General features: G+C 53.2%; 1 protein-coding gene across 1 annotated transcript in view; it reads left to right on the top strand.

The window, feature by feature from the left end:
* Positions 1-2,322: 2,322 nt before the first annotated feature.
* TMEM63C (transmembrane protein 63C) overlaps positions 2,323-19,939 on the top strand; it is a 34,406-nt gene continuing 16,789 nt past the window's right edge. The window contains exons 1-8 of the mRNA XM_047079878.1: positions 2,323-2,472; positions 3,010-3,089; positions 3,506-3,587; positions 8,376-8,413; positions 12,654-12,796; positions 14,185-14,233; positions 16,193-16,301; positions 19,291-19,364. Of these exons, the coding sequence (XP_046935834.1) occupies positions 2,323-2,472; positions 3,010-3,089; positions 3,506-3,587; positions 8,376-8,413; positions 12,654-12,796; positions 14,185-14,233; positions 16,193-16,301; positions 19,291-19,364 (725 nt within the window). The remainder of the gene's footprint in view (positions 2,473-3,009; positions 3,090-3,505; positions 3,588-8,375; positions 8,414-12,653; positions 12,797-14,184; positions 14,234-16,192; positions 16,302-19,290; positions 19,365-19,939) is intronic.

The raw sequence follows: 19,939 nt of genomic DNA, 5'->3' as shown, positions 1-19,939 counted from the left end.
CACTCTGAGCTCACGCCTTCGGTGACCCAGTCCTATGCCTCCAACAGTCACCTGTCTGCTGGTGACTCTCACAGTTATGTCTCCTGACTCTCTTCTGAGCTGCGGGCTCACGTGTCCAGCCACCCGCCTGGCATCTCCACTTAGCATGTCCAGCACCCAGCTCCTGACCCCTCCCCCCACTCCTGGTCTGTCCCACCCAATAAAGGCACTTCTGCTCTTCGGCCCCAAAACCTCAGGGTCACCCTGGACTCCTCTCTTTTACACCCTGCCCCCAGCACCCATTGTATCAGCACATGCTGGCTTCACCTTCAGAATACTTCCAAAATCTGACTGCTTCTCACCGCCTCCTCCCCTTCCATCCCAGGCTTGTTACCTCTTGCCTGGATTGCTGTAATTTCCTCCTAACTGACCTCTCTGTGTTTACTTCTCGGCTTGCCCCGCTCCCATTTATGCTCAAACCAAGGGTCAGAGTGATGCCTTTAATACATAAGTCATTTCACGTCACTCCTTGGCTCAAGCTTCACCCCCCTCACTCTCCCCTGTCCAAGCTTCACCCCCTTCACTCTCCCCTGTCCAGCCACATAGGCCTGTTTGCTCTTCTTGGAGGCTCCAGGCAAGCTTGTGCCCCCAGACCTTCTGCTGTGCCTGCCATGTGGTTTGCTCCCTCTGCAAGTCTTTGTCCAAATGTCATCTTCCCAGTGAGGTCTTCCCAGTCACCCTCTTTGCCCTTCTGACCCACCGTCACCCCTGCACTGCCTCTCCCCACCAGGATCCAATGATCCAATGATTTTTTGTTTTGTTTTGCCTATTCACTATTGCATCACCAGCATTAGTCTGGCACAAGGCAGTTGTTCACTAAATACTTGTTGAATGAATGAATGAATGAATGAATGAATAATGAATGAGCCTACTTTTCTTGAATGGGAGTGAAGAGTTTCTAGGATGAGACAAGGTCTGGAGACAAAATGAATGATTTTTTTTTTTGTAATGTTTAGTTATTTTGAGAGAGAGAGAGCTCGGATCGGGGAGGGGTAGAGAGAGAGGGAAAGAGAGAGAATCCCAAGCAGGCTCCGTGCTGTCAGCATAGAGGCCAACGCAGGACCCTATCTCATGAAATGTGAGATTATGACCTGAGCTGAAATCAAGGGTTGGATGCCCAGGGTGCATTGGTGGCTCAGTCAGTTGAGCATCTGACCTCGACTCAGGTCATGATCTCAAGGTTCGAGCCCACATCAGGCTCTCTGTTGTCAACATGGAGCCCATTTCAGATCCTCTGTCCCCTCCTCTTTCTGCCCTTCCAGCTTGCACATGTTCTCTCTCTCTTTCAAAAATAAATAAACATTAAGAAAAAATTAAAAACAAAAAGAGTTGGACGCCCAACCAACTGAGCCACCCAGGCGCCCTGAAATCTTAGCTATTCTTTTTTTTTTTAATAGGCTCCATGCCCAACATGGGGCTTGAACTCGCAACCCTGAGATTAAGAGTCACATGCTCTAGCTACTGAACCAGCCAGGTGCCCCTGAATGATCTTTTAAAACCAGAACACTTTGCAGATAAATTTAAGCAGCTACCAGTCACTTCCAGTTTTCATCTGTGCTTCCTGCTCTTTTCTGAGTCTGGAGACCTATTGATGCCCATGACCATGAGCCCTACATTTGAGTCTCACCAAAATGCTCAGGCTCACTGGCTTGGCTCAGGCTCTGGGCAGGTGCTGATCTCCCTGGTTCAAGTTCGACCTGAAGACAGTAACGTTTACTGAGTCACTGCTATGTGCAGGGCACTCTATAGCTTTACCTCGTTTACTTTTAGGAAACTTCCTTTCCTGGAAACTGGATCAGAGAATCATAAGATGTTAGACCCTATCTGCACAGGCTTCCCATGAATGCAGTTCTGTTCTCCAAACCGAATATTTCCACTCTGGGGTCCTACCCACCTCTGTGAAGTTTGTTCATTTATACATAAGAAAAGTTTCACAAAGGTAGAAATAGGAAGATCCATTTGGATGTGCATCTCACAACTCTTGGTAAAGGGAGCGAGTGGTACAAAATAAAATCTCTTCCAGGGGATCTGGGACCTGGGCTCTTCTGCCATCACGGCCCTGGGTTTAAGGCAGCTGTGCTCCTCCCGGGTAGGGCTCTATGCCCTTTCAGGGCTGAGCCTCCCTGCCTTGACCTACTACAGGCTGGCAATGGACACTGGGTCTGATGGGTACTCAGTGCACCTACCTCCCCCCAACTCCCCATCAGCCTTCTGCATTTGCACAGTGAGAGGGATTCCTTGTGTCTGACCTGAGCACCCCTCTGTCACCAGGAAGATCCCAGGATGGCTGCCGTGCAGGGCAACCTGAATATGGTGAAAGAGACACAGAACATGACAGCACACAACTGCTTCAATTCTCAGAGCACCGTCCTGCAGGGGCAGCCCTTTGGGGGAATCCCCACTGTGCTGTTCCTCAACGTCATCTTGTGGGTGGTAAGTCCTGTGCCCCACGGTAGGCAGTGAGGCCTCAGAGGGGCGGACCGTCACACTGTCACAGGTGATACAGCAGGGGCCTCAGCTCTCCAGACAGACATCAGCCACAGTGGTGGGGACTCCCTGAATGTCAGTCATGCCCAGGGCAGCCCGGGGAAGAGGGAACTGCAGGAACAGGCAGAATTCCTAAGATTCCCTTCCATGCGCCACTGTCCAGGGACCTACCCGGCCAGTGCCCTCTGGCCTCCCTTCTCTTTCCTCTTGCTGATTTCTTCAAGGAATGTTCTTGTTGCATCGTTCTAAACATGACACCGATGCCTTCACGCTGCAAACTCTGAGAATCCACTCTGCTGGGAAGCTGCTGGGCACTGGGGATCCAGAGTTTAGAAAGGCATGGACTCTACCCTAACAAAGCTGGCCACTTGTTGGAGAGCCCGGGAAGCCCCTGGGAACCTGAGGGACAGGATCTCCCTCACGGAGTTTCAGACACCAGCCGAGCAGGAGACATATTCCCACATTCCCTTTCCCGGCCTGTAGGTCATCATTTTGGTTTATTCCTTCCTCCGGAAAGCTGCGTGGGACTACGGGCGCCTGGCTCTGCTCATTCACAATGACAGGTGAGGAGAGGCCGGGGGTCAGGGCGAGCCAGCTGCTTGCTCCCTTGGGGGAGGTAAGGCCACAACCAGGATACAGTAGGTGTCATGCCGTCACCCACTCCTGCCCGGCTCTGGCCCTCCTCAAAAGAAGGGAACTTAGTGGGGGCAGTCATCTCTGGGCACAAGCCCACTTTTTTCTCAGATCTCAGACTTTCTGGATCGCGTGACTCCCCAGATACGTTGGGCACCTGGCAACAGGGGTGATTACTATCTGTACCCAGAGCTGTGTGCTCAGCACACGAGCTGAGATGTGTCTGGTACTGTATAAGAGGGTGTGGCGGCTCTTGGCTTGGGAGCTGGAGAGACAGCAAGGCGGGTGGCCGAGGCCTTTTCTCTCCTTCTCCGCCTCCCTGCTCACTGATCTTCCTGGCCGGCAGCTTGACTTCACTGATCTATGGGGAGCAGAGCGAGAAGACATCTCCCTCGGATATTTCCCTGGAGATGGAACACAAGGACAAGGTGAGCGCTGGGGTGGGCCTGGGCCCAGCGGGTTCCTGGCTCTGCCACGTGCAGGAAGGAGCCCGCTCATGATCAGGGGCTTTGCAACCAGCTGCACTCAACCTAGCAGTGTGACCTGGGACACACTCTTCAGCCTTGCCAAGCCTCAGTTTCCCCATCAGAAAGATGGGGATATTAACCATTCCTAACTCCTAGGATGCCAAATAAGAGTTAGTTAATGCCAGTATTTTAAAGGGATTTATTTATTTATTTATTTATTTATTTATTTATTTATTTATTTATTTTAGAGGATGAGAGACAGTGTGCAAGCGGGGGAGGGGAAGAAGGGGAGGGGGAGAGAGAGAGAGAGAGAGAGAGAGAGAGAGAGAGAATCTTAAGCAGGCTCCACACTCAGCACAGATCCTGACTTGGGGCTCGATCTCATGACCGTGAAATCATGACCTGAGCCGAAATCAAGAGTCCGACCCTTAACCGACTGAGCCACCCAGATGCCCCCTTAAAGGAATTTCTAAAACTAAATTTCCTGCTTTTCTCAAATCTCCAACCCTCGTCACAGTCCTGGTCCTGCCCCAGCCCCGCCTCTGAGCCAAGGACTCACCTCCCACTTCATAGAGGAGAGTCCAGACATCAGGCAGGGACTCCCTCAACGTCCCGCCTCCCAACTCTGCTCGATGGAGCCCAGTCTTCCTTCTCTTGCCTGTCGGATGCCAGGGCTCCACTCGAGCCTGTTCATTCACTTAGCTGGCTGCCGTGGCACACCTGCTGTGGGCCACCGCTGGTCTGGGACCTGGGCAGTGAACTCAATGGACCAAGTCTTGCTTCATGGGACTTTCTGTCTGGGTGAGAGACACCCAGACAGATGCACATATTGGTGGTAAGTGCATGAACTCAAAAAGCGGCAAGGAAGGCACTACACAGTCATGGCACAGAGCTGGAGAGTTCCAGGTGGTGTCAGGGACGATCTTGGGCCCTCCCTGCCACGGCCCACACTGCCTGTCTCCCTCTACACCTGTGCTGCCCACTTTCTCACTCCCACTTACTCCTCCACCCCTCCAGAGTGGCTCCCACCCCTCCGTTCCACCCAGACGAGCCATCGGTTGTCCCAGGCCATGAAATCCCAAGGGCTTTGCTGAGTTCTCATCTCATCTGGTCTCTCAGAGACATCCGGCCCTGTAGACCACCTTGCCTTCTTGAACAGGCACTTCCAGTCGCTTCTGTGCCATCACACTCTCTGGGTTTCTCTTCTGCCGCTCCTCTGTTCCTCCCCATCCCCTCTGCAGGCTCCTCCACCCCAGGGGTTTCCCTCAGCTGGTCCCAGACCTCCTCCTCTCTCTGCTGGGCGACGTCACCCACACTCCCAGCCTCGCCTGCCACCTCTGCACAGAACCCTCCTAAATTTCTGTCTCCAGCTAACCCTCTCTCTGGGTTCCAGACACATTTATCCAATGATCCTCAAAATATCTCCACGTGGAGATTGTAAAGGCGTTTGGAGTTCAGTATGTCCACAACATGCCACAACATCCCTCCACCCACCTGTTCCTAGATCCCTGGTTTCAGACTCTGCCCACCACCCACCCAGGTGCACCCCCTGGGTCTGGCCCAGGCCCCCAGGTACAGCCAGTTCATTACCAAGTTGTATTGCTGTCACCCTCCCAGTCTTGTTTCTCTCCACCTCTCCCACCACCCCCCAGGCCAGGCCCCCATCAGCCTCTTGTTGGATGAGGCAGGGTGGCCTCTAACCAATATGTCCACGCCTGTGTCCTGCCCCACCCATTTTCCACCTCATCTGTCCTTGCCTCCCAACTCCCCCATCCCTGGCCACAGTGGCCACCTTTTAGATCCTTAAAAGTGCCACCTCCTTCCCTCCACAGGGCCTTTGGCCTGTCCTTCCCCCTCCCTCTCCCCAGTGGCCCCCCCCCTCAGGTTAACACACTCACCCTTTGTTCAGATTTCAGCCCAAACACCACTTCCCCAGGAGCCCCATCCCTGCCTTGTGGGTCCAGATCTTTGGTTTTACACGCATTGCTTTTCTTCAGAGCTCTTAACTCAGTCCGTAACAGTCCCTCATCTACCAGATCGGTCCAGGGTCTCTGCTCCCCCAGCAAGAGCAGGTGCTGACCTGGGCTTGCCCACCACTGTCCCCCCACCCCCACCCCCAGCCAGGCCAACCTGCCATGTAATTAGCATCTGATTTGTGTTTGTTGGAGGCAGTGAGTAAAACCATATTCCTTCCATTATCATCCCTCCAAGAGACCTTGTCCCCTTATCTGCCAGGATCTGCCCCAAGCTGTGTGGAGAGCCTCAGACAAATTTGTCCCTTAGAATTCCTCTATAGAACAGGGACAGTCACGCCTACCTTACAAGGTTGACTCTCAGGTTTATTTTCGGAAGCATTGCTTTGGTTGGGGTTTTTTGTTGTTGTTGTTGTACAATGGCAAAAAGATTATTTATTTAAAAATAATCTGAGGAATCATTACAGCAGCAGTGAGGTAGTCAAACTGCAGAGGTAGAAATGAGACGGGCAGGGAGAGAGTCTGGTGAGGTGGCCCGTGGATGCCCCGGCCAGGATGCTGGGGCCTCAGCCAGGCCGAGTGGCGTGGGTAAAGCAAACGGGTCATTACCCCATGTGGTGGGAGTGAGGAGCTTGGGGCCACCAAGCGAGGTGCGATGAACTGACCACTGTCACTCAGTCTTGTCAGCTGAGCTGGTTCCTAGGACCTTGTGGCCATTTCCTGCAGGGATGGGACAGGAGGAGAGGCGGCATCTGCTTCTCAGGCCTGCTGTTCAGGTGCTCTGTCTTGTGAATGGCTTGCGCCTTCCCTAGCTGCAGTGTAAACCCAGGGGAGCACATCCGCATGTGTGGGCCTGTCGTCCGTGAGAGAAGAGAGATACTGCACACATGCTCGCTCACGCATCTACGTCTGTGCAGTTTCTACAGGCACATAGGCCACACTTCTTCTCACGACCTCTGCCCTCTCAAGGACAGTCCTGTCCTGTGTGAATTCCAGGACTTGTACGTGCCATGTGGGGTATACACCTTTGCACCTCCATAGAAGGGGTGGAAGTGACTCCCAGGAAGGTGTGTCCCTCGCTGTGCACAACAAACCTCCTCACCCACTAAATAAAACACACCCCTGTTTGCCCATAGGTGGTGGTGCGAAAAACTCTCCGATGCGGAGAGTGGAGTTCAGACTCTCAGCCCAACTCCTGTTTAGCAACTCACGACTTCCCTGGGGACTTTCACAATCAATGCCACCAGCGTGCTAGTCCCCTTCATTGCTGTGACCCATACTGGGCATCTGTATTTTAGTTCTTCAAGACATAACTGAGGACACGGTCCCCCCTAAGGTGGATGTCTGACCATCAGGCAACCCCATACAGGGAAGGGTACTTGGTGGGTCTTATACTGAATGGAGCGAGGAACTTCCTTCTGTTTTCCTATCACTTCCTTTTGGGAAATACCCTTCCCCAATCAGCGTGGCGCAGGGGAATGTCAGCCAGGCAGGCTGCCTGTTTCACTCACGTACTTGTGATCAAATGGGGCCAATCAAGAGTTAAACCTTTTCCAAGATTTTCCTAAACCCTAGAGTATCCTGGAAGGAATCACGCACCAGGGCTATCAGATCTGGCCACTTTTAGGGCCATGGGCCCCAGCCCATCATCATGCACACTCTCCCCAAGCAGACTTCCCTTCTAGGCCCCCCCATCACCTCCACGGCTGAGGCTGCCTTTCCCCACCACCCAGAAACCCCAGACAGCAAGACCTTGAGAGAAAGGCATAATCAACAGGACTCTTCAAGTTTGTTTATTTAGTTTTGAGAGAGAGAGAGAGAGAGAGAGAGAGAAAACAAGTGGGGGAGGGGCAAAGAGACAGAGACAGAATCCAAAGCAGGCTCCAGGCTCTGAGCTGTCAGCACAGAGCCCGACGCGGGGCTTGAACCCACGAACCATGAGATCATGACCTGAGCCGAAGTCGGACGCTTAACCGACTGAGCCACCCAGGCGCCCCAGTAGGACTCTCAGATGTAGGAGAAGAAACCCATCTCAGACTAGTGTTTAAAAAAAAAAAAAAAAGGTAACACGTGGCTAGAGTGTGGGGAAATCCAGAGAGAAGTGGCTTCTTTGGGTACAACTTGATCCAAGTCCTGTGATGCTACCAGGATCCTCTCTCCAGGCTTTTTTTTTTTTTTTTCCTCAGACAAGCTCCTGCCTGTAGCATCGAAGATGACACCAAGCCACTGCAGGCTCCATGGTGTTCACCAAGGTGCAGGAGCTCAAATGGGGAGAGACCCTCTCTCCCAACGCCCCTCTCAATCCCTCTAAGAGAATTTTGATCAGCCCCACTTGCATCATGTTCCCGTTGATCAGCTGACCATTGGTGGCGGACCCCTGCTTGACGGACAGCCCACCGGGCCACATGCAATGGGGGGGGGCATTTCCCAGGCAGAAGCGATGAGGGACAGACAGAAAGTAGCCAACGTCCACTCTACAAACGGTCCCTTCTCTCCCTCCAGTCCAAGACCCACTAAGCCCCCATTTCCTGTAACAGGATGCCACATGGCAGGAATGTGAACTCATAGCTCACTTCCGGGGAGACCTCTCCCTGGACAGTCACCACTGATTCCAGATGGAGCCCACTTCCCTCCAGGACCCATGCCCTTCTTGCTGCCATCTCTTGCCTGGAAGGAGGCCCCTTGCTGACGCTGCCTCATGTTTCCCAGGTTCCCACAGCTGAGGAGGGCAGGCCTGGGCCTGGATTTTCTCACATGTTCTCTCCTTTTTCCCCAGGGCTTCTATTCCTGGTTCTTCAACACCATCACCATGAAGTAAGTGCCTGAACTTTCCCAGCTTGTGATAGCAGCTGCTATATTTGGGTGGTGATGGGGGTGGGGCGTGCTGCCCTGCACGTCTGGGCCCCAGCCGGCCTGCGTTCTGGACCCTCTTCCCCACTCCCCACTGACTGCCTCAGCCCTGCCCAGGCAGGGGACGCTTTCTGGGTCACAGTGGGTGAAATGGGACCTAGGCACAGCCCACAGCCCTCAGGAAAGGACCATTTTCTCATGCTTATAAAAATGCTTTTATGGATCCCACACTAGGAAAAAGAAATTCTTCTTGCATAGCTATTTGCTTTCTTTCTGTGAACACCATTCATCGTATTGAAATGGAAAAGAAAATACCAGGCAGAAGGGCATACTTCCTCTTGCCTCAGCACTGATTACAGAGGGACAGCCCCTTGTCCGCTTGCCTTCTGGATCTCTTTAGGGCCAGACCCCACTTGGCAAGGAGAAAGACCCCAAGTCACCTGTTTTCTCCTAATTACCCCATGCTTCATGATTTTGACTGCACCCTCCTGACTCTGCCCGGCTTCAGCTGAGCGCTTACCAGAACTGTCTGTCCCCACTGTGTGTATGTGTGTGCACACACACTCATGCCTGTGCACACGGCTCTGCCTCCACCTCAGAGCCCTGTACATTCCTGGGTGCTCCCTAAATATCCCCCATCTGTCCTGCCCTGTCCACCTTTCAAAGCCCTCCTCCAGGGTCCTTTCTTGCCTGGTGATGCCTGCCTTAGGGTACAGTCTCACTGCCCCTCAAAGGCCACCTGCAGCAAGGGGCCTGAATGGGCCTGCTAATTTGCTTTTTTGGCAAAGGTTCATAGAACTTCCTCTTGCGTGTGCCTCCACACCTACCAGTCAGGCCCTGGCTGGGAGCATTCACACATTTTTCCAAGACCCCATCCCACCCCCTTGGGCCACCTCAGGGCACCCCCCCCTTCCTCCAGACCTGCTGAATCGGGCACGAGGCACCCTGACTGGGCCCTGGGAATCCTGAGCTGGGCTTAGGACCACTGGCCTCTGGTGTTTGAGCTCCAACCCCACTGATGGGGGAGTCCCCGTGGCCTTGCCTCCTGGGCTGTCTTCATCATCCATCAGAGTTCCTAGTATCCAGAAGTGATACAGCTAGTTTGTGTGTGTGGTTCAGGGATCTTAGCCACATGTAGGGGGAGTGGAGGAGAAACATTTTATTTCTTGGCACCTTCTCTGGGTTTGCTTGGGTAAGTTTTAAAACATGCACAAGCTCACATTAAATATATTTTCATTAAGAGAGACCTGGAAGCCACCTCCAGGCCTCCTGCAGAGAGGCAACCCTTGTCCACAGTTTCAAGGGAATTTACTTTTTTCCTTTCCGCAAGATTTGCCGATTTAAAACATGTTTAAATAATCAATAACGTGTCTGAACACTTGGAGCTGGTTACCCTGGGAAGCCATACGAGCTGGCTGTGGGTTCCTGGGCTTAGCAAGTTCGTGAAGGATGGGCCAGGGCAGAATGGCACATTAGCCAGCTCTTTACATGGGGAAGAGGGAGGGAAACCTGGGGTACATAGGCCGGCCTGAGCTGACCACACCCTCGGTCTTGGACAGCTGACTTTCTGGGTTTTCTGTTGTCTGCTGACCCATCAGCGGGTATATATGGGGGCAGGGGGAAGTGTTGCAAGAGAGTAGCGTACGTGTAAAACTTAAAACTTCATGCAGTACGCATCTCTGTGGTGCACATGTGAATATCAAATAAAAGAGGCACGTCACTATGTTGGTGCAAATCCATGTATACAGCTATTCATGTGTGCATACCCAGACCTGCGGGTCAGTGGGAGGTCAGTGTGCACAGTAGTGTGTGTTTCCGGGTGAGAATCCTCCCCACCCCCCCCCCCACCCTACTCCACCCAAAGGTTCCTCCATGGGGAACTCATCGTCCAGGGAAGGAGGAAGGCTGGGCATTGTATTATGCATCCCGCACCCTTTGAGAACAGTGTCTAGACGGCAGCTTAATACATTTACTGATCAGGGACAAGGAAGCCAGAGTCCCAGTGTACAAAGCCCACGGAATCTAGTTGGAGAGGCAAAGGTTAACAAGACTCACTGTATATAATTCATAATGGGAAAGTTATCATTGCTGTGCAGGGGGTATTTGGGGGACAAGAAATTAATTCCAGCTAGGGCGTGCAGGAGAAGCAAGCTTTGAGCTAGGCCTTGAAGGATGGGGAGAATTTCCACTCTATGCCAAGTGCAGGACCCATCACAAATAAAGGACTACATGAGTGAAGGTTTGGGGCAGAGATGGGCAGGGAGCATCCAGCAATGGTCCGTCTAGTGTGGCTAGAAGCAAGGATACACGGCAAGAGAGAGGCTAAATGGTTGGGCCGGAAGGATCAGCTGGGATCTTGACTGCCATGCTGAGAATTCTGGGCAAGACATCAAATGCTGTTTATGCTATAGTCACTAAGTTAAACAAGCACAACAACCAAAAACTAAAGGAGATTAACCAAGATGCTTAATAGTCATTATCTTGGGTTGGATGAGATTCTGCAGGAATGATTTTCTTCTCCTTTGTATTTCCCAAGATTTCTTTTTTTAAAAATTATTTTAATGTTTATTTATTTTTGAGAGAGAGACAGAGTGCAAGTGGGGAAGGAGCAGAGAGAGAGAGGGAGACCCAGAATTTGAAGAAGGCTCCAGGCTCTGAGCTGTCAGAACAGCCTGATGTGGGGCTTGAACTCACAAACCGTGAGATCTTGACCTGAGCCAAAGTTGCAAGCTCAACCAACTGAGCCACCCAAGGCACCCCCAAAAATTTCTATAATAAAATTTCACTTTTCTTTCTTTCTTTCTTTCTTTCTTTCTTTCTTTCTTTCTTTCTTTCTTTCTTTCTTTCTTTCTTTTTCTTGAGAGAGAGAGAGCATGAGCAGGAGAGAGGGGCAGAGGGAGAAGGAGACAGAATCTTAAGCAAGCTCTATGTTCAGTGCAGGGTCCCATGTGTGGCTGAATCCCACAACCCTGGGATCATGACTTGAACTGAAATCAAGAGTCAGACACTCAACCGACTGAGCCATCCAGGCGCCCCATACTTTTAAATTTTTTATTGAAGTATAACACACACATGGAAAAGTCCACAAAAAATAAATGTCCAGCTCAATTACAGCAAAGCAGATCAAGAACTGGAACATTGCCAACACTCCATCACTTCCTCCTCTCCAAAGGGAGAGTATCCTGACTTCTAACTCCATAGTTCTATATTGCCTATTTTTGAACTTTGTATACGAAACCATACAATATGTACTGTTTGTCCCTGGATCTTTCACTCAACATTGTGTTTGTGAGGTTCAGCTATGGTCATTCATTTTTATCTCTGTATAGTATTTCGTTATTTTTACAGTGTTTTATATATATATATCATTATATATATACATATATATATGTACATATATATACATATATATATATATATATATCATGTATATACATACATTATCTCACAATTCTTGTGTCCATTTCCACCTTCGGTAGACGTTTAGGTTGTTTGAGGCTGTTATAAACAAGGCGTCTATGAGATTCTTATACATGTCTCTTGATATGTGTATGTGTTAATACTAGACCTGGAGTTACTAGGTCATAGGCTGTGCATACATTCAGTTTCCTTAGATAATACCAACTGCTTTCCAAAGTGGCTCTGCCGGAGTCGTACCCATGAATGTGGGAGAGCTCCCAGTGCCCCCATACCCTTGCCAAGACTTGGTATTGTCTGACTTTCTAGCTTTGGTCAATCTGGCAGTATGGAGTGATATCTCTTTGTGGTTTTAAGAATTCCTTTTTAACTGACACATTAAAAGAAACAACTTTTTAAAAAATAGGATGCATCTTGATCTCGCTGGTGGTTTGTCTGGTGCACGCACCATGGCAAGCACTCAAAATGTATGAAGAAGCAATAAAAGATGGAATGAATGCTTGATTTCAAAAGTGCTTCTGGATTCCTGAGTGAGTGTCTGTAACATAACTTCTGCCTTCGATATGCCTGTGAAATTCAGTGAAATACATTTGAGGCATAACAGAGGCTTTGAGATGAAGGGTGATATTTCTAAAAAAAAAAAAAAAAAAAAAAAAAAGAGAAAAGAAAGAAAAGAAAACTTGGGGGTAGGTTGATAATCTTCTCTTCCTTTTCTCTACCTCCCTCCAACTTAAGCTGTGGCCACGCTGGCTCCTGAGGCGTGTCCTTGTCTGTGTGTCTCTTCCAGGAACGAGGATCTAATTAGCAAGTGTGGAGACGATGCCCGCATCTACATCATGTTCCAGTATCATCTCATCATCTTTGTGCTTATCCTCTGCATCCCCTCCTTGGGCATCATCTTGCCCATCAACTACACTGGAACCGTTCTGGGTAGGTGGAGCTCAGCGCGCCCTGCGCCTGAGCCACTCGACCTAACGGGCGGCCTGGTAGGCGGGGCAGAGCTTGGGTCTTGGTAGTCTAGAAATCTAAAATTTAAGTCCACATCTCGAAACTAGTTATGTGACCTTAGGATAACCCAAACTTCTGTCCTCCCATGTGGAGACTGGACCTGGGGCGTCCTTCATCACAAGTGTGGCCCAGGACCTGGCCCATGGCAGACACACAGTAGTAATTCAGTCTGGAGCTGAATGTTTACCTGCAGCTCCACCCTACATCTTGCCAGGTCTTTGCAGAGGCCTTTTTATGGCATGTGACCTACCGCAAAGATCCCTGAACTTGATCTCTCCCCATCCCCTCTGTGACAGACATAGCACTGGAAGTGTAAAATTGGTCTGATAGGAAGTCTAGCCACACTCGTTATAAGAGGGTCCTTTTGACAGAATGACATTGTGGGTGTAGACTTGACCCGTGTCTGCTTCCCAGAAAATACCTTTGCTCGATCTAGCAAATGACTTCTTATTATATTAAGCACATCAATCCCTCCAGGCCTCAGATCCTCAGCTGTCATGGGGATCGGGAGACGATGCCAGAGCCTGGCACGTAGTGAGTGTCCGGTGAATAACAGCCAGTATTTCACTTAGAAATGTGAAGATGTACGGAGCCGAAGGCTGTACAACTAAGTGGTGTAGCTTAGCACCTTAAGTGCCCATGTGGCAGCCAGTGGTACCCTGATTCCTCAGGCGTCTGTTTCTCCTCAGCCAGAGGCAGACCTCAGTTAATTCAAGGTAGCACACAATGTGCCACGAGATACCACTGCCACAGTAACTTCTGTCTTTCCAGATTCCCTTCCTAAGAGCTTGTGTGTTGGCAATGATACGTTATATTACATGTAACATAGATATGTATAGTATATCAACGCAAGATTTCTGGACACATTTCATAATACCCAGAGATGTCCAAACTGACAAACTAATACATTTTGCCAGAAGGCTTTACTCTGTCGAAAGGAGGCAATGTGACATTCTTGTGATTGTTGCCAGGGGTAACAGTGTTACTGATTTCTTCCCTCCACTCGTGCTGGGGCCCTGGGCTCCTTCAATAAGCATTTACTGGTGTCTGCTTGATCCAGTTGGGCACTGGAGATGCCTCGTCAAGACCTGGCTGTAGAGCCCCAACCAGCAGTCTCGGGAAGAAGAAGAGGCCTCTTCTGGTTTTGTGGGGAGGTGGGGGCAAGTTCTGGGGAACAAGAGGGGAGGGGAGGATGTGGGCAGGCATCTCTAGACCCCGGGCATTCATTTGGGAACCTCGAACGCAAGCAGCTCCCACACTCACTCAATCAAGGAACCAGCTTTGAGATCAGTCACTTTCTTCTCTTTCAGATTGGAATAGTCACTTCGGTCGGACCACCATTGTCAATGTCTCCATAGAGTAGGTACCTGATCGTCTTACCTCCCATTCTACTGGCTCAGGGTTATTGGTGGGGAGAGAAGGTCCAACTTGTGGGTCAAAAACATGGGCACTGCTCTGCTGCTAAGAAAGGCCTGGTTTCCTTGGGACCCATGCACTGAGTAGGATGCCAGAAGTTGCATTCTCTTAGGGGGGCAGGACTCCTGCTGCCTCAGTGTCCCCACATCTGTAGTAGGTAGAACTACCCAAACTGGCCACTCCTGAAGACTTGGAAAGATGGTCCTGTTTGTTTAATATGTCCAGCCCCCAAGTGGCAAAGACCCTGTAGCAAGCAGAGGCTTGAGGTATTATTTCCTGCTCACAAAATAGAGCAAGTTAACCCTCATATAACCGAATAAAGTGTAGACCTGATTCCCACAGCAGGGGGACTGAGGAACCACATGACCTGAGTTTATGCCCCACCTGTGCCATTAGCTGACCCTGGGTCTGGGGCAATGCACTGCCACCCTGAGCTTTATTACTAGTCTAGTCTGTGGTGGAGAAAGAACTGTTGGACGTGATTCGTGGATTTCAACAGCAGCCAACCTGATCAGATCAACTTGTACTGAGCCAGATGTGGCCCTGCCGGTCCTTGCTGAGAAAACAGGCCCCCAGGGTGTCTCGGCCAGGTGTGGCTGACTTCCTGACAAAGCCGAAGCCTCAGGTGTGAGAGGGGGTTCACACGCTCCTGCCCCACCCCGGCCCCTCTGCCCCCGCACCCTGCAATCCATCAAACTCCCAAATCAGCAGAATGGGGCTGTGGCATCCTCTTAGCACCCCTTCCAGCCATCTCCTCCCCCGGTGCTGCCGACACCAGAGCAGAATTCACCACCTTCTCCCCGGCCAACCACGGTGGGGGTGCGGTGCCTACACCTTCCCAACAAGATGTCAATTTTTATTTTTATTAAAAAAATTTTTTTAATGTTGGTTTATTTTTGAGACAGACAGATCATGAGTGGGAGGGGCAGAGAGACAGGGAGACACAGAATCCGAAGCGGGCTCCAGGCTCTGAGCTGTCAGCACAGGGCCCAACATGGAGCTCGAACTCTCGGGCCACGAGGTCATGACCTGAGCTGAAGTCGGAAGCTTAGCGGACTGAGCCACCCAGGCGCCCCCAAGATGTTAATTTTAATAGGGCAGGAAAGACCCTTCAAAATCCATAAATCCGTATTGGCAGAAAGCAGGAATGTTCTTTAGAGACCGTATAAACTTGCCAGCTCTCAGGAAAGGAAGATTGAGACACCTAGCTGGAGGGGGATGTTACGTGAAACGTCAGGCACTGGGATGAGTGGCGAGGAGATATTTTGAAGCGACACAGCTTTTCTCTCCTCAGACTGCACCAAATAAGGTGGGCCCTATTTCTGAACAGTCAGCTTGGCCAGATGCCCCGGGACAGCATCATCTGAGCCCAAAGCCCGCATGCCACCGCCCTTCCTACCCCATAGAGGCAGAGCAAACCCGCCGGGCCCTCCTCCCTCTGGACGCGAGTGTGACCCCCTGTCCCTCGCCACAGAGGTCAGATGACCCCTCCGCCTGGGCTGCTGGGCAGCCATGGGAGCCTGAGCTGCGGCCGCCAGCAGCACAGCACAGTGGTGAGGAGTCAAAGCGCTTCCTCTGCCAGGGCTGCCCTGGCTAGAAGTGACCTCGGACAGGCCACCCGCCACTCTGATGAAATGAAGATAGTCACAGTACCACCCTCGTATGGTGTTAGGGTCTAGTGAGAAATGTACATAAAGCATCTAGTCCCAGCCTGGGTCTGCCATATAGGAAGCACTCAACAAACGTCAGCCTTCAGCAGCCCACATGGGGCACCCGCTTCTTACCATGGCCGTCCCCTTCCAAGGTGCCCCAGTGTCTGGATGCACCAGAGGGTGGCCCAGGGGAGAACCGGATGGGGTGGGAGAGGATGGTCTCACCCCTCCTGTGTCTTGTTCTTGGCAGAAGTAAGGTCCTGTGGCTGCATAGCTGCTTCTCCTTCCTCTATTTCGTCATTAACTTCGTCTTCATGACCCATCACTGTTTAGGGTTTGTGCCCAAGAAGAGCCATAAGGTGAGTAAGCGAAATGGACTCCCGGAACTACTCCCTGCCAGCCAGAGCCCTCCCCAGCTGGACCGTCCCACTGCCAGCCTGCAGAGGCACCCCACACGGGCACGTTCTGCACACCTGTAGGGGGCAGTCTCACCTGAGCGGCGCAAGCCTCCTGCTCTTAGCCCGGTGAATCAGCACCTGGCCCCTAGCGCAGCTGTCCTGGGTGGTAAACCACTGAAACTCTGCCAAGCCAGCTGGCAAACAGCTGTCCCAGGTGCCTCCTCCCGCTACACCCCGCTGCCTGGCCCCTCTCCAAAGACCCCCGGACCCCCACCATCCACAGACTAAAGGATTAACGAACCCCTGGGCCAGCAGGGGGGCTCCCATCCTCAGTGTTCAGTGCCCCCTGCTGGGGAATGCCCAAGTTCCTTGCCCTTCCACAGTCTCTGAGGTCAGAGACCCCAGGTCCTGGCCCAGTATCCTCCCAAGCAGGCACTGCGATAAGGAATAGCACAGCACTCGCCTGTTTTGAAGGTGATTCTAGGAAAAACCACTGGGCTGGGTGGGGGGGAGTGGGAGGGAGAAGAAGATGCAGATAAGAGGCAGCCATTAAGGAACGGGCACTTTGGGCAGCCTGGGGATCAGGCAGAACATGCCCCCCCCCCGAGTTTTCCCAACCTGAGTGGGGTGGGGGGCAGTCGGGCACCTTCCCACCAACTCCCCATCCATCAGCAGTGGAGCCTGAACTGGGGCCCTGACGCTTCACACCTGCTCCTGCTACTGGCAGTCCAGGCGCTTGAAGTGCACAGCTGCCCTGAGGGTGTAGACGTGAGGCCCAAGGGCGGCAGGTGGGCCCTCAGCGCTGCCCGCCTGAGCTGCACCCAACCCGCACCCTCACCCTCACCGGCACCCCCACCTGCACACTCACCCTCACTCGCACCCTTGCCCTCACCCGCACCCCCACCACCACCCGCACCCCAACCCTCACCCACACCCTTACCCGCAGCCCCACCCCCACCCTCAACCTTACCCACACCCAACCCTCACCCTCACCCCCACCCTCGCCCCAACCCTCACCCCCATCCTTGCCCACACCCCCACCCGCACCCCCACCTGCACACTCACCCTCACCCGCACCCCCACCCGCACCCCGACCTGCACACTCACCCTCACTCACACCCTCACCCGCACCCACACCCTCACCCGCACCCCCACCGCCACCCGCACCCCAACCCTCACCCACACCCTCACCCGCAGTCCCACCCCCACCCTTGCCTCAACCCTCACCCCCATCCTCGCCCACACCCCCACCCTCGCCTGTACCAGCACCCCCACCCTCACCCACACCCCCACCCTCACCCACACCAGCATACCCACCCTCGCCTGCACCCGCACCACAACCCTCACGCGCACCCTCACTTCCACCCTCGCCCACACCCCGACCCTCACCCCCACCCTCAACCTCAACCTCACCCTCACCCCCACCTGCACCCGCACCCTCACCCACACCAGCACACCCACCCTCGCCCACACCCTCACCCACACCCCCACCCTCACCTGCACCCGCACCTTCACCCACACCAGCACACCCACCCTCGCCCACATCCTCACCCGCACCCCCACCCTCACCTGCACCACAATCCTCACCCCCACCTGCACCCCAACCCTCACCCACACCCCCACCTGCACCCGCACCCTCACCCACACCAGCACACCCACCCTCGCCTGCACCCGCACCACAACCCTCACGCGCACCCTCACCTCCACCCTCACCCACACCCCGACCCTCACCCTCACCCACACCCACACCCCCACCCTCGCCTGCACCAGCACCCTCACCCTCACCCCAACCCTCACCCTCACCCACCCGACAACCCTCACCCACACCCTCACCCGCACCCTCACCCACACCCGCACCCCCACCCTCGCCTGCACCCGCACCACAACCCTCACCCCCACCTGTACCCCAACCCTCACCCGCACACTCACCCACACCCACACCCTCGCCCTCACCCACACCCTCGCCCTCACCCTCACCCCCACCCTCAACCTCACCCTCACCCGCACCCCCACCCTCACCTGCACCCGCACCCTCACCCACACCAGCACACCCACCCTCACCCTCACCCTCACCCACACCCGCACCTGCACCTGCACCAGCCCAGCAAGGGAAAGGGTGTGCGGGCCGTCCAGACTGTGGCAGGGAAGGGGATCCATGAAGACTAACACCCTTGGCTCTGGTGGAGTAGGACCAGCTCCCTTGACGCCATCCATCTTGAAGGACTGATGTGCTCTACCCCACCCCAGATCGCAAATCCACATACCCCTGAAAGGTTATTCTGAATGCTTTGGCCTGCAGGCCTAGTGGCTTGGGCACCCCTGAGCAGTATGGACTCAGCTACATCAGCTTTCCTTTTCGTCACCAGAAGCATCTGCTGAGACTCCTGTCTCTTGCAGCTCACTGTCACCCTGAGGGGATGGGTCAGGAAGACATTTGAAGGGCTTCCCCATCACCTCCCCAGAGTCTAGCTCACCTCCTAACCCCCTGCCCAGTGTAATGTTGGAGACGGCCCCACTGACTTCTCGCGACATCCCGTGGCACAGCAGAGGTGCAGGGAGGCCAGAGTGATGGCAGGGTGAGGCCGTGCCGTCAGCCAGGAGCGGGAGCAGCCCCTGCCAGTCCCGGAGCTCCAGGCTCCCTCCCCGGCCCTCCCTGTTGACAGCTTCTGCCTCTTTCTCCCTTGACCTCAGCTTTCGTTGGCAGTTATTCTGGATCAGGATCACGGAGAATAACAGAGGCGTGGCATGCCTGCCTGCAGCTTCCCGCAGCCCACAGCCTGCTGACCTTGGGGACACAGGCCAGGGAAGCTGGCACTGAGCTTCCCCAGCAAGAGGGCAGCCTGGTTGAGTAGCAAGCCTGTTCCAGACAGTTCTGGGCCACCAAAGACCCAGACATCCAGGAGTCCTGTGTAAACACACTCTTCTCTCTCCATTTGCCTTCCCCACTTAGGTCACCAGGACACTAATGATCACCTATGTCCCCACGGACATCCAAGACCCAGAAATCATCATTAAGCATTTTCAGTAAGTCGGTCAAATGGACTGAAGCGTGGATTGCCTCTTCCCGGTAACCTTGCCTGATTCTTCATGTGGGTAGTAAGCTGGCATAGGATGGTGGAGCAAGAGAGACACCCCAGGTGATAGCTCATCCTGGGCTTGGCTCAGGATTAGCTTTCCAGAAAGGGGGAGGCCCTGTGGCCAGAGCAGACTTTCTGAAGTCAAGGGATTTCCCGCATGGCATGCGCATGGTGGGTGTAAATTTCCCTTCCCTTGCTGCTCCAACCAAATGCCTGGCAAGCTCCTGGACCAGTTATCTAGAGCAGGTCATCTTGGAGCGTCTTTCGTGACCCAAGGTCCTAGCCCCAGGAGATAATTATTTCTCGTGGGCAGCGATTTCTAGCTCTGTCCCCACCTGGCTCTATTCTGGACCATATGGGAAGGATGTGGCAAATCTTAGATGACCGGGGATCAACTCTGAAATTTGACCTTAGGAACGAGTAATGGGGTCTCCCATCCAAGAATCAGGGACCACAGACAGCTGAGCCACTCAGCCCTGTGGGCTATAGTTCCGGGGGGGTGGATAGTGTGGGGAGGATGGC

This window comes from Lynx rufus, unplaced genomic scaffold (genome assembly GCF_022079265.1).
Source record: "Lynx rufus isolate CCGP_SWC_20201006 ecotype Redwood Valley unplaced genomic scaffold, mLynRuf1.p SCAF_17, whole genome shotgun sequence".
NCBI lineage: Eukaryota > Metazoa > Chordata > Mammalia > Carnivora > Felidae > Lynx > Lynx rufus.
Note: the sequence above shows the minus strand (reverse complement) of the source record. Positions and strands in the feature narration are given on the sequence as shown.